The following is a 14,713-nucleotide window of genomic DNA, read 5'->3' as shown; positions in this document are numbered from 1 at the left end:
AATTAGCCGGGTGTGGTGGCGGGCTCCTGTAGTCCCAGCTACTCGGGAGGCTGAGGCAGGAGAATGGCGTGTACCTGGGAGTCGGAGCTTGCAGTGAGCTGAGATAGCGCCACTGCACTTCAGCCTGGGCGACAAGAGCGAGACTCCATCTCAAAAAAAAAAAAAAAAAGTCTTTCTTTTTAGGACCCTAAATGATTTTTTTTTTTTTTTCCAAGAAATGAGGTCTTGTTATGTTGCTCAGGATGGACTCTAACTCCTTAACTGAAGCAATCCTTCTGCCTCAGCCTCCTGAGTAGCTGGGACTACTGGCGTGTACCACCAAGCCTGGCTCGGTCTTGTATTTTATTGCCCAGGTGAAGAATGTCTGAAAATGATTAAGATTATGATAATAAAATTTATTATCTGTTATGAAGATGCATTTCTACAATATACTTTTTTGGTCTTTCAGTCCATAATGGCACAAGTCCTCTGAATCATTCACTTAGAGTCTTAGTCTTATTGTGTTCATGGCCTGTCTGAAAAGGCTTCGCTGGTGTTTAGACCCTAGAATATATAATTTTTAAGGCTACTTTTTATATTTTGAAGACTATAGAGCAATAGCATGGCTTTTTAAAGAACTTAAAATGGATAGTCTATCCTTTGGAGTTTGGTTCATTATGGAAAATGAAAAACAAATAGCTTTCTAAATTAAATTTTTATTTGCTTATTCTTTATTTGTGTGTTGTGTTCCTTAAAATAGCATTGAAACAAAAGCTGAATAAAACTAAAATGTTTTTTGTTTTCAGATGTCTTCAGTAAATGTAAAGGTGACCTCTTAGAAGTTAAAGACGGTAACTTGAAAACACATCCTACTCTTTTAGAAAATCTAGTTTTCTTTGTTGAGGTAAGTTTTTGTTCTCTTCCTAAAAGACATTGTTGTTCTTAATGGTCTACAGGATTCATTTTTCAACAGTGAACAGGTAATAGGCACCTACTTGCAACTTAACCCTCCATCCCTGTTTTTGTTAATTGAAAAGCAATTTAAATCATTTTCTAAACCAATTTCTTCCAAGAATTCTAAGATGATTTCATTCATAATACTTAGGTAAAACTTCTTGAAATTTGCTGTACTCATCTCTAAACTTCCCCAGATTCACCTCAAATCTAGCTGTTTTCATTCTCCTTTCTGACTCACTCTTTATTATGTAGTTTAATTCCTCCAGCTTCTTTTATTTGTTGTCATTTATTAATTACTGAGATATTATGCATTGTGACAGTGTCCAGCAACTGATACAGCAAAACTCCCTCCTCTTTTTTTGCCAGAGAGAAGAGAAGGAAGATTGCAAACACTCATAATCTATTATCTTTTCTTTTATTTCTGTCACATATTTGTTGACTGTTCTCCCCTTACTACTCTGTATGGGGAGTGTACACTGTTCTGGTGATGGCAAACTGTAAGTGCCTTAGAGATTTTTATTAAATGAATGAGTAATAAGCGGACATATATGTACATGCACACACTGCAGTATAGGAGAAGACATATAAACAGCTAATTTGATACAATGCAGGATATGTGCTGATCAACTGGGTAGATTTTGCCTACATATGTAAGTTAAGATTTGCAGGTAAGGTGGTATCTTACCTGCTTGGAGAGATGTGAGGGGAGAGGCATATTGTAAAGAACCTTTGGATTCCATGCCTAGGAATTTGGACTTTTCCCTGAGTGAAAAGGATGTTAATCAGTCCCCACTTCTTCAGGGAAGTGACAGAATATTGGAGTGAAGTGGAGGATGGATTTTGAGCTAGGAGAGCCAGAAGAAATGCTGAAGAGTTAGGCCATTGTAGTATTCTGAGCAGGAGATGATGAAGGCATGGATCAGTAGAGTGACTGCAGAAAGTAGAATGGAGATTCACATGGGAAATTGAAGGGATTTACATAGATGAACTGCGTTAGAATTTGTTGAATCCATTGCCTCGAATTTCCTGATAGATATTTTTAGTGTAATCCTTATTGGTGAATTTGCAATTTTTCCTTTCAGACTATTTCTATTATCCTTTGGGTATCCAGTTACTGTGAGAGTGTCCTGCGACCATACAAACTGAATTTACAGAAAAAGAAAAAGAAGAAAAAAGAAACCAGCGTCATCATGGTAAACAGTAACACAAGTGATACACAAGTAACAATCTGACCACATGCTACTTTTTCTTTTCAGTTTTCCTCCATGTTGAGTCCTTAGGATCCTATATGCCAAGCTTCTCCAACCCATGGCCCACGATGACTTTGAACGCGTCCCAAACCCGTAAACTTTCTTAAAATGTTATGAGATTTTTTGAGTTTTTTTTTTTAAGCTCATCAGCTATTGTTAGTGTTTTTTTTGTTTTGTTTTGTTTTTGTTTGAGATGGAGTCTCACTCTATAGCCCAGGCTGGAGTTCAGTGGCACTATCTTGGCTCACTGCAACCTCTGCCCCCTGGGTTCGAGTGATTCTCCTGCCTCAGCTTCCTGAGTAGCTGGGATTACAGGCGCCTGCCACCACGCCCGGCTAATTTTTGTATTTTAGTAGAGATGGGGTTTCTCCCTGTTGGCCAGGCTGGTCTCGAACTCCTGACCTTAAGTGATCCGCCCACCTCGGCCTCCCAAAATGCTGATATTACAGGCGTGAGCCACCGCGCCTGGCCAACATTAGTGTATTTTATGTGTGGCCCAAGACAATTCTTCTTCCAGTGTGGCCCAGGGAAGCCAGAAGATTGGACATCCCTGCATATGCATTGTTTTTCTCCCCTAACTTAAAAAAAAAATTATACACCTACAGAAAAATTGAAAGATTAATATGACACGTCACCATAAAAATCTTTACCTGGATTATCAGTTTTTAACCATTTATCTCATTTGTTTTATCTCTCATTTGTTGAACCATGTAAAAGGAAAGTACAGACTTGTGACATGTAACACATCAGGATAGAACAAGGACAGGTCTCTGCAAAACCATAATACTCAAGAAAATTTCAAACTCAAGAAATTTAGCATTGATATAGTAATATTATCTAATAAAGTCCATATTCAGGCCGGATGTGGTGGCTCACGCCTGTAATCCCAGCACTTTGGGAGGCCAAGACGGGAAGATCACTTGAGGTCAGGAGTTCAAGATCAGCCTGACCAACATGGTGAAACCCCATCCCTACTAAAAATACAAAAATTAGTCGGGCATGGTGGTGAGTGCCTGTAATCCCAGCTACTTGGGAGACTGAGGTACGAGAATTGCTTGAACCCGAGAGGCAGAGGTTGCAGTGAGCCAAGATAGCACCACTGCACTCCAGTCTGGATGACAGAGCGAGACTCCGTCTCAGGAAAAAAAAAAAAATCAGTATTCAAAGTTTTCCACTTATCTCAATTACGTCTTTTATACCTTTTTCAAAATACTAGAATGCCGTCAGGGATCTGACATGACCTTTAGTTGTCATGTGTGTTTACCCTTCTTTAATCTAGAACGCTTCCTTAACCTTTTGCTTTGTTTTTATTGTTGAAGACATTAGCTAGCTTTTTGGTAGAATGTCCCACAATCTGGGTTTAGCTGATTGCTAAATGTAAGCTGATTGCTTATATTGAAGTATGTTGTCCTTTTTAGTGAGTTAAATCAGGAGTCACTAATGTTGTTGTGTCCCATTATTAAGTAATGAAATCTGAAATCACCAGTAATGGGACACTAATGTGATTAATGTTGTTGTGTCCCATTATTGGTGATTTCAGATTTCATTATATGATTAAGGACATATCTACCAGATTTCTTTATAAAGGTGCCTTTTCCCCTCTGTAATAAGTAAGCTATGGGATAATGCTTGAGTCTATGAATATCCTATTTCCCAATGGCCCTTCACCCACTGGTTTTAGCATTCATTGTTAGTTCAACGCCTGAATTAGTTATTACATTGACGTGTCCCAGATGATGATTTTTAAAAATTCTGTCTTTTATCATTTATCAGCTGCTATTATTTTGTAAAATAAGAGATGTCCCAACCCATTCATATATATTTGAATATATTCCAATTTGAATATATATATATGTAGTTTTTAAAATGTCACTATCTGAGTATCACCATGGACTCTTTTTTAAGAGGTTTACTTTATTATAATCCATTATCATAATTTTCATTTGGATGCTCAAATTATGCCAAATTTGGCTAGGTCCTTTAAGCTGGTTTCTGTCTTTTAACATGTCCTCATCAGTTTTAGGGCCCTTTCTGGAACAGCATAAATGCTCCACATACTTGGTATTTTTTCACTGAACTGAAATCAGACATTTTTTCAAGAGCACTGGTTCTTTTCTGGGGAATGAATTTCAAAACCAAGATCTAGGTGTTAGTGTGCTCATTGCTATTGGGGTTCACTGCTTCTAGTTTATTTCTATGACGAGACCTAGACAGTGTTTTTATGCACACGCGCGCACACACACAGTTTTACGTACATGCACACACACAGTTTTACGTACTTTTTTTTTTTTTTTTTGAGATGGAGTCTTGCTCTGTTGCCCAGGCTGGAGTGCAATGGCGCAATCACTACAACCTGCACTTTCCAGTTTCAAGCGATTCTCCTGCCTCGGCCTCCTGAGTAGGTGGGATTACAGGCAGATGCTGCTCTCCCAGTTAATTTTTGTATTTTTAGTAGAGATGAGGTTTTGCCATGTTGCCCAGGCTGGTTTCTAACTCCTGACCTCAGGTGATCCACCTGCCTCGGCCTCTCAAAGTGCTGGGATTACAGGCATGAGCCACCATGTCTGGCCTGCATAAAGAATTTTTAGTGATACTTTCAAGCCAGCATTTTAGTGATACTCTCAGTTTCAAGAGTTCTTTCTACTCTTTCCCTCATTCCCTTTCTGTAGCTTCCTTTTCTCAGAGTGAGAACCCTGCATCCAAATATCATCAATATATTTGTTTATTTGTTGTTTCACAATAAATACTAAATAGTTTTGGGAACTCATACATCAGTTCCACTACTAGTTCCAATAACAAACTCATTAAAGTTCAAATATTTTGCAATTCTTTTTGTCCTTAGAATATGTTCCAGTGAGTATAGACAGTTAAGATACTCTGTAAAAACACTGGAATTAAAAACTGAGATTACTTTTTATTAATATGATATAAAGTTTATTTCCATTTGTATTCAGTTTTAGGGCTCCCCCTATCTTTATTGATTTAATTTTTGAACGTGAAAAACAGTAACATAATTTTTTTCCATTTCACAGGAAAATAATTTAGTGCTCGTTACAGCTCATGATGTGCTGTTTTATTAAGGTTTGAGTTTATGCTGTTACTATCAATGGGGGTTTTTTGTTCGCTACAGCATTATAATAATCATTATCATTTGAAAATGTTGGCTGGGTGCTGTGGTTCACACCTATAATCCCAGCATTGGGGGAGGCCAAGGTGGGGAGATTGCTTGAGCCCAGGAGTTTTGAGACCAGTCTGGGCAGCATAATGAGACCCTGTCTAAACAAAAAAATTTTTTTAAATTAGCTGGGCATGGTGGCACATGCCCATAGTCAGTTTTAGCTACTCAGGAGGCTGAAGCAGGAGGATCACCAGAGCCTGGGAAATTGAGGCTGCTATGAGCTGCGATCGCACCACTGTACAAGGCTGGATGACAAAGCAAGACCCTGTCTCAAAAAAAAAAAAAGAAAGTTGATGTTTCAGTTGTAAATTGACTTTCTGAACAATTCAGTTAAATCCAGGAGTTCTTTAGATTGGATGCTCTGCTGAGTGTTACTATTCATTCACAAACAAAGGGTATTTAGATATGAATGAGGGTGCTTCTTTCCTTCACTCTATTCAGGAGAATTAAACAACAAGAACAGAGACAAAGATGATTTAACTGATCAAGAGTACAAAGTTTGAGGCTGGGCACTGGTCGTTCATGCTTGTAATCCCAGCACTTAAGGAGGCAGAAGAGAGAGAATAGCTTGAGCCCAGGAGTTCAAGACCAGGCTGGGCAACATAGCAAGACCTCGTTCTCAACAAAAAGGGGAAAAAAAAAGGAGGGCAAAGTTTGAAAGTATAGGTCAGATTGGCTTTGTTGCTCTCCTTCTAATGAAAGCTTACAACCCTAGAACATGTCAGATAGCTTTTTGGGAATTGTCTTTTGTAGTGTTTTTTGTTGTCTTTCTGGTTTCTAAAAATGAGAATGGTTTTTCTGATATCAGAGTAACCCATAAAGGTGTGAATAAAGTGAAGATCATTCATATACTCACCAGTCAGTGATAACCACTGCGAAAATTTTTATGGTAAACAAACCTGCTATCCAGAAGGTTCTGTAACTTGCCTTTTTGTTTTCATATAACAGGGTATCTTGGACATCTTTTCATGTCAGTAAATATAGATATATCTCATTACTTTTAATGATTATATATTGTACTGTTATATTAATATGCTATAATTATATTGATGAATTGTTGGTTCTAATTTTTTGAATATTATAAATATTCAAAAATTCAATATGCTGCTATTGAATATAAAATAAATATTCAATATGCTGCTATTGATACAGACAGATTCACAAAGATACATTTATAATATAATTTCTTTTCTTTCTTTTTTTTTTTTTTTTTTTTTTGAGATGGAGTCTCACTGTCGCCCAGGCTGGAGTGCAGTGGCGGCGGATCTCAGCCCACTGCAGCCTCCACCTCCTGAGTTCAAGCCATTCTTCTCCCTCAGGCTTCCGAGTAACTGGGATTACAGGCGTGCGCTACCACGCCCAGCTAATTTTGTTGTTGTTGTTGTTGTTGTTGTTGTTGAGACGGAGACTTGCTCTGTTGCCCAGGCTGGAGTCCAGTGGCGCAGTCTCGGCTCACTGCAATTTACGCCTCCCAGGTTCAAGCAACTCTCCTGCCTCAGCCTCCGGAGTAGCTGGGATTACAGGCACTTGCCACCATGCCCGGCTAATTTTTGTATTTTTAGTAGAGATGGGGTTTCACCATGTTGGCCAGGCTGGTCTTGAACTCCTGACCTCAAGTGATCCGCCTGCCTCAGCCTCCCAAAGTGCTGGGATTACAGGCATGAGCCACTGTGCCTGGCCGTATTTTTAGTAGAGATGGGGTTTTACCATGTTGGCCAGTCTGGTCTTGAACTCCTGACCTCAAGTGATCCACCCGCCTCAGCTCCCAAAGTGCTGGCATTACAGGCGTGAGCCACCACACCTGGCCTATAATATAGTTTCTTTAGGATAGCTCTTAGATCTGAAATTAACTGTATATATACATTTATACAGTTAATAAATGTATATGCATATATACATTTGTACTCATCCCCAACAGTGTTGAGTGTGTATGTATCCTTAACCATCTGGTAGGTGAATATTGGTATCTCCTTTTTCTAATACTGATTTTTAAAATTTTATTGATATTGAACTGTCCAAGAATACTTCTTGAGTGAAAAGCTAGCTTTATTAATTGATTGGCTAGGTTTTTTAGTTGTATCACGTGTTTCTTGGATTTCTTTGATATATCTTCTATTCTTTGTCCAAGTTTCTTATTGTGGTAGTAATATTTTTCCTATTTATATGTGTTGAGCTACTGGGTTCTTAACATAATAATGTTACTAATCCCCTGTCATAGGTGATGCAGTTTTTTTTTCAGTTTGTTATTTGTCTTTTAACTTGAGTGATTTTTTTTTTTTTTGTCAATGTAGTAATATTTTTAAAAACAAGGATAATCTTTTTAATGGTTTTTAGCTTTGTGTGATGTTTAGAAAGGGTTTTTCAACTGTCAGTGTCATGATTGCAGAAGTTGTTACCTAATTTTCTTCCAGTGTTTTCATGGATTTTTTTATTTAAGTATTTAATCTATCTGAAATTTATTTTAATATTACTGTGTTATTTTGTATCTCCAAATGTCTAGTTGGTTATTTTAGTACCATTCATTCACTTGAAACCACTGGTTTGAAATGCCACTATTTAAATTCCCTCATATCTTTCAGTAGCTTTTGTGATGTAGATATGGGTAATATGTTTGATAATGTTTCAACTCTTTTTTAATCTTTTTCCCAGCCACCTGTCTTTACCAGTTTCCAAGACTATGTTACTGGGCTTCAGACTTTAATTTCCAATGTTGTGGATCATATTAAAGGGCTTGAAACACATCTAATTGCACTTAAACTTGAAGAACTTATTTTAGAAGACACTTCTCTCTCACCGGTAAGAGACTGTAGGCAATCGGCAATGTTTTCTACACATACACACACACACACACACACACACACACACACACACACACACACACACACACACACACACACACACACACACACACACACACACACACACACACACACACACACACACACACACACACACACACACACACACACACACACACACACACACAGTCTCTCTCTCTCTCTCATCTTTATCACAAGGACAAGTTAAAGTTCAATTTATCATTTCCTCTTTATAAGACTTGTGACTAGAAGGTGCTTGGCAGTAGTTTCTTGTTGTGTTGGTGGTGGTAGGTTTTTTCCCCTCTTCATTTCTCCCCATACCTCCTCCTTTCTATACATTTTTGGGGTTGTTCTTTTACTATGAAAACTAATGCCAGCATTTTGAGCAACATGGAACCAGCCATATTTTGAAATCCAGGGACAATCTTCTTGAATAGAAGTTACCTGCTGCTGAGTCAGCTGTCTTCCTTGCCACCCAGTTATCACCTGAGAAAGGAGAAATGCTGGACATGAGAAGTAATTATGTCAATAATAATTAGGCTAGAGCAAGCCAACCAAAAAGGGAATGAAACCAAGTATGGAATCAAAGGTACCACCATCAAATGTCTTATGATATTATTTTAGGTCTTTTCAAATTCTAGTAGTTAGCAAAATCCTTATAAAGCCTTTGCCCTTAAAATGACAATTCTTTTTTGTAAATGTTAATTCACCGGCCTGGAGTAGGTTTAGGATTTTGGTAGGGGCCAGAAGGACAGTGGTGGAGTCGTCTGTTTCTAGCCTGTTGCTCCAGTGATGAAACTGATCTTAAGAAAATGCTTCCCTCCGGGAGTTTGTCTGAGCTAAACCGCTGAGCTAAACTGCTGATGAGGGAATTTATCCAGTAACCTGAGGGTAGCCATCATCATAGCCCCAGACCTTCATAGGGAAGGGAATGAATAGAATTTTCCTTAGCACACCAGCCTTAAGAGATTGTAAATGTAAGCCCCTCTTTTGTAAAGCTTAAGAACGTTAGACTTTGAACAGGGTGCTTACTGTGGGAAAGGGCTCAGAGCAGTTCACATTACCAAAGACTGATTAAAAAAAGCAGACATGGGCTGGGCGCAGTGGCTCAGGCCTGTAATCCCAGCACTTTGGGAGGCGGAGGCAGGCAGATCATGAAGTCAGGAGATCCAGACCATCCTGGCTAACACGGTGAAACCCTGTCTCTACTAAAAAAATACAAAAAAATTAGCTGGGCATGGTGGTGGGCACCTCTAGTCCCAGCCACTCGGGAGGCTGAGGCAGGGGAATGTTGTGAACCCCAGAGGCAGAGCTTGCAGTGAGCCAAGATCGCGCCACTGCACTCCAGCCTGGGTGACATGACAGAACGAGACTCTGTCTCAAAAAAAAAAAAAAAAAAAGCAGACATGTTCATATTGAACCCAGTGAGTGAAAAAGTACGTAAGTACCTCCTTTCAAAATGAACATGTCTGCTTTCTTTAATGAAGAGTGGGGACATTTGAGGAAGATTAATTGCTTTTCACCAGGTAGGAAATGTAGGAAAAGGATCCCAAGCAGAAGGAGGCACAGATAAAAGCACAGGGGCAGGAAAGTGAATTCTGTGGCGCAGTGTGACACAGTTGGCAGGGCCAGAGCTTATGGTATACGGGAAGTACTGTTAGATATGAAAGTGATAGGCACAATAGCCCTGTTGTGACTATCAAGTGGTTGTTTATGTTAAAAGATCTGTCTGCATCCTGGAATGATGAGCAGGAGTTCTCGTTTTCAGAGTTCTAGAGGTTATCCTTAACTTGGCCATGCTCTCTGGATTTTTCAAGCCCTAGCTTCTGTTTTGTCTTTTGACCTTGGGAAAATTACCTAACCTCTCTAGGCTTCAATCTCTTTATCTGTAAATGGAAATGATAATAATGCCTACTTCATAGGATTATAGCAAGGATTAAACAAAGCAATAATTGGCCTTATATTGTTAAAGTCATGTTTCATATAGTTACTGAGCAGTACCAAATACCTGATGCATATAGTGCTGGCTAATTGTCTTTTAAAGGTAAAAGTCTCTTCAATTCAGTTTCCATTAGGCTCCTCTGTTTTCTTTCCTCCCTTTCTTTCTAAATTTGAAACACTGTGAATAAGGCCTCTGGACTATGACCTCTAGTCCTGATTCCCTTCTTCCTTCCTATGGGGTATCCCAGTGAAACTGGCTGTGTGTTAGGACCTTTTTGTGTGTATTTATATTCATAGAGAAAATATACAGTATTATTGTATTATTTTGTACTTTAAAAAATGTAAATTCGGCCAGGTGTAGTGGCTCATGGCTGTAATCTCAGCACTTTGGGAGGCCCAAGGCTGGAGGATTATTTGAGCTCAGGAGTTCAAGACCAGCCTGGGCAACTTAGTGAGTCCTGCCTCTTTAAAAAAAAAAAAAGTTTTTTAAATTCAGTTTTATATTCAAGAGATCTGTTCAAGCTAATACCTGTGGATCAATCTTGTTCATTAAACAGCTGCAGAATATAAATGCACCACTGCTGTTGGACATTTTAGGTTGTTTCTTTATATTTGCTTTTACATATGTTACCGAGTGAAATGTATTTGTGCACACCTTTCTATGCACATTTGTATTTCTAAGGAAAATTAGGTCTGAAGTACTAGTATTGTTGGGTCAGAAAGTATGTTCCCTGTTTGTTCTACAGTTCTGGGCTCTGCAGCACTCAACTTCCTGTAAACCTCATCAGTCTTTAGCCAGCCTCCTTTCTCTGTGAGAACTCCCTCCTTCCCTTTTGTGTTTTCTGATCTCTACTACAGCAAACATTCGCCAGCAAATAATAACTCATATTGAAGAATATACAGTTGGTCTCTTCAACTCAGGGGCTTTGTCAATATGGAGGGGCTTGTTAAGATTGTAACTGGAAATGATGGAGTTGGTAAAGTTGAGGCCATTATTAAAAGTGGTTATGATGATGTACAAATTAGTAATAAATTTCTATTTTTTTCTGATGAAAACAATCAGAAATCTCAAATTTTCCATTTTGTACAGCTTATAACAAAATAGTAGGGATTTTATGTCCAAACTAGTCATAATTTTCTGTTTTTATTGATCAAAAAGTAGTGATCAGAAATCTCAGTTTTTCTTCTTCTTTTTCTTTTTTTTTTTTTTTTTGAGACAGCTTTACTCTGTTGCCCAGGCTGGTGTGTAGTGGCACGATCTCAGCTCACTACTACCTCTACCTCTCAAATTCAAGCAATTCTCGTGCCTCAGCTTCCCGAGTAGCTGGGATTACAGGTGTGTGACACCATGCCTGGCTAAGTTTTGTATTTTTAGTAGAGATGGGGTTTCACCATGTTGACCAGGCTGGTTTCAAACTCCTGGGCTCAAGTGATCCACCTGCCTGGGCCTCCCAAAGTGTTGGAATTACAGGCGCGAGCCACCATGCCTGGCCCGGTTTTTCTACCTTATATAACTTACAACAAAGGGTACTTGAAAGAGTAATGATGCTAAAACAATAGGGTTTCCGTGGAGAATCACATGGAAAAATACCCATTTGTGATGACCTTTTGCCTTCTTTGCATTTTATGCAATTGAAAATGACCCACTGTATTCTGATGGAGCTTGCAATGAGACCAAAGGTAATGGCAGCTTTAACTTTTATCTGAGAACTAGAATGTGGGGGGATGGTTTTTAAACAAGACTAATTATTCTTGTCTCCTCCTTTATAGGAAGAGAGAAAATTTTCAAAGACTGTGCAAGGGAAGGTGCAGAGCAGTTATCTGCACTCACTTCTGGAAATGGGGGAGCTGCTGAAAAAAAGACTTGAGACCACAAAGAAACTAAAAATTTAAGGAAGTATCTACCACGGGCACTGATGACTCTGCAACAGAATATGACACCATCTTCCCAGGCAAAAGCAACATCTGGTTGACCATGATTTTAATCCAGAACTTCCTCATAAAATGCATGAAGGACTTTGATCGTGAATTTTTTTAGGTGTTAAATATATACAACTGATTAAATTATTGTATATAAACCAGAAGCGGGACCCTCATCTGGGTTTGACCACTTTTTATACATGTTCATATGCATATGGCAGCAACAAGAGAACCCTACTTTTCTTCTTCCCATCACCAGAAACCTCTTTTCAGGGGAGCAGGGGGTCTATAAAAACAGCAATAGAAATTAAGCATAAAGCATCAACCTCATAGCAACTGAATAGCCCTTCCATTATAAATAACATTGAGAGTTTTTGGTCTGGTCCTTGAGCCACAAGAAGTGGAGGGGAGACCATGCCTGGGAACAGGCCCCCTTTTCACAGCACTAAGTTTGTTTTGAGGCTTTCTCAGCTACTTGGCTCCCACAGAACCCAAGGCAGGTACACAAAGGACCTTAGATGAGATCTGGCATATGCACCCGCAATAGAAGGGCACCACTTGGATGACCACAGGCACTTAGTTTCTGGCTAGTTTTTGTCTGATAGTTAAGACATCCCCATCCTAGCTTCTGTGAGAGTTAAAAATCTCAGGTAGGAAGGCAAGGAAGGCTCTGTTAATTTATAGCTGTTTAGAGGGGAAAGCAGTGCAGACCACTTATTAAGCCCGCTGAGGACTAGCTTTCTGTCTTTCATACATTTGGGAAAGATGGGAATGACTGTTTCAAAGAAGAGAGGTGCACATAATTTATGCAGGCAAGTCTGATACTTATTTCATTGGTTTTGTGAGTCATATATATATATATATAAAATATATATATATGACTTGAAAATTAAGATTTAATACTTTAATGTTTTAAGTGGGGGGTTTGGGAAGGAAGGAATGTAATATTATGGATTTAGCATTAGGCTTTAAGTTTTAGGCTGGCAAAAGAAATGTTATTCAGTGGGTTTGAGGTTTGGACTACTTTCTTCAAACTTAGAGAATTATAACAGGATGGTGTTTACTTTGTTCACCTGGATGTCCCCAAGCCTATAGCTTCTTCTATCAGTGGTTGGTCTGATAGAAGAGGTAAAAATTGCTCTTGAAAATGTCATACAATTTATACAGTTTCTTTGATAATATTTTTCTGTTTGAATCCCTGCTTCTGTTTTTGGTCTGTTACCTAAATATAGTTCAAGTTTAATTCTGTAAGAGCAAAGAAATGAATTTGATGAGGAAATTAAGCATCCAGTGGAGGATTGGTCTTGAAGACCTTAAAGGTGCTTTCCAACCTGCACTGCTCCAGTGAAATGTGGTACTTTTTTCTTTTAAAAGCAACCAAGAGAGCTGGGAATATCTGTGTATGCAAAGTAATTGCATTTTGTCCCTTCATTTTGACTTTCTTAGATTCATAATTTGATACAGTGCTTAAACTTCCAAGGAAATTTTAAACAATTACTACATTACCTGTTCAAAATAAGGCTTGTTGGAAATCCTAGTCCATCAACGAATTTCAAAAATTTATTTTTGATATGAGTAGCCACAGCTGGTCATATACCCTATCCCAAAAGGAAGAACTGTCTTGAACAAGATGAATGGAAAATTGTGGTTAATTCTGAATTTCATGTAATGACAACATATTCTTTCATAAAACTATGGCCTGTTTAAGATGGAACTTTGTGTGTGTCTGCTGGGGAGGGTGGGGTACGTGTGTATGGCGTGTGTTATTGAAATGATGTCTCTCTGAATATCCAAAAAAGTACTGTACTGTGGAAATGCTCTTTGAAAAAGTCTATCGACTGACCATGATCAATCTAGCATACGTATGTTCAGTGGGCTGGCCTTGGTCCTCACGGACAGTGTGTGACTCTAGTGGTCTTCCTAACCAGTCTCTTGTCTAAAGATATCTGGGACCTCTACTGGCTTTAATGACAAATAATGTTATGTTGAGGTTATGCTTCCTTTGTTATTTGCTGATTTTCCTACTAAATGTAGCATTTCAATTAGATCCAGCTTTCACATTTTGAGATAATTGTAAAAAGAATGAAATTATGCAGAAATGGCCAATATCTCTTATCAATCTGTTCTTTTGGAAACCCTCATGCACTATAAATTGTGTACAGTTAAAAATATATATATATATATATATATTCTTACATGAGTAAAACCCTCTCCCAGCAATCGTATGGCATTGGTATTTGAAGAGAATTCCCAAATAACCCATTGCTGCTGCTGCTGTTTTTGATTTGTATGGGTTTTTTTGTTTTGTTTTTGTGTGGTAAACTGATATTTAAAAAAGGAAAGGAGAAAAATCACGACTACTGTTTACAGACTGAAAAATTATTGCTTTTTATACTACTGAGATCCTAAGTTAAGACTCTCCAAAGCAAACATTTGGTTTAAATCATTTATCTGATGTGGATAAAAGGTAGAGAAACTTGTAGTGTTCTCCACATAATGGAAAATGTACAAATGCCTAGTTGTGTTGCCCATCAATTTTGTATATTTTCATAATTTTAATTGTTCAAAATTGCATTATATTTTGCAATCACTATGTTCAATCTGGATTTGTCTTTCATTTTAACTTTTAATATAAAAAGGGGTTTCAATGTATCTACAGGCTTGTTATT

General features: G+C 38.3%; 1 protein-coding gene across 4 annotated transcripts in view; it reads left to right on the top strand.

Moving 5' to 3' along the window:
- The window catches only part of NAA25 (N-alpha-acetyltransferase 25, NatB auxiliary subunit), an 83,303-nt gene extending 69,214 nt beyond the window's left edge, over nt 1–14,089 (top strand). For 3 of the 4 annotated variants that reach the window (XM_002823769.5, XM_054528280.2, XM_054528282.2), the window contains 4 exons: nt 786–883; nt 2,019–2,129; nt 8,014–8,160; nt 11,895–14,089. In XM_002823769.5, coding sequence (XP_002823815.3) covers nt 786–883; nt 2,019–2,129; nt 8,014–8,160; nt 11,895–12,017 — 479 coding nt within the window. In that variant the 3' untranslated portion in view covers nt 12,018–14,089. The remainder of the gene's footprint in view (nt 1–785; nt 884–2,018; nt 2,130–8,013; nt 8,161–11,894) is intronic. The other variant, XM_054528281.2, reaches the window with a different exon arrangement.
- The last annotated feature ends 624 nt before the right edge of the window (nt 14,090–14,713 follow it).

The sequence above is a fragment of the Pongo abelii genome, chromosome 10 (genome assembly GCF_028885655.2).
Source record: "Pongo abelii isolate AG06213 chromosome 10, NHGRI_mPonAbe1-v2.0_pri, whole genome shotgun sequence".
Lineage (NCBI taxonomy): Eukaryota > Metazoa > Chordata > Mammalia > Primates > Hominidae > Pongo > Pongo abelii.
This window is presented reverse-complemented; position numbering and strand designations above follow the sequence as displayed.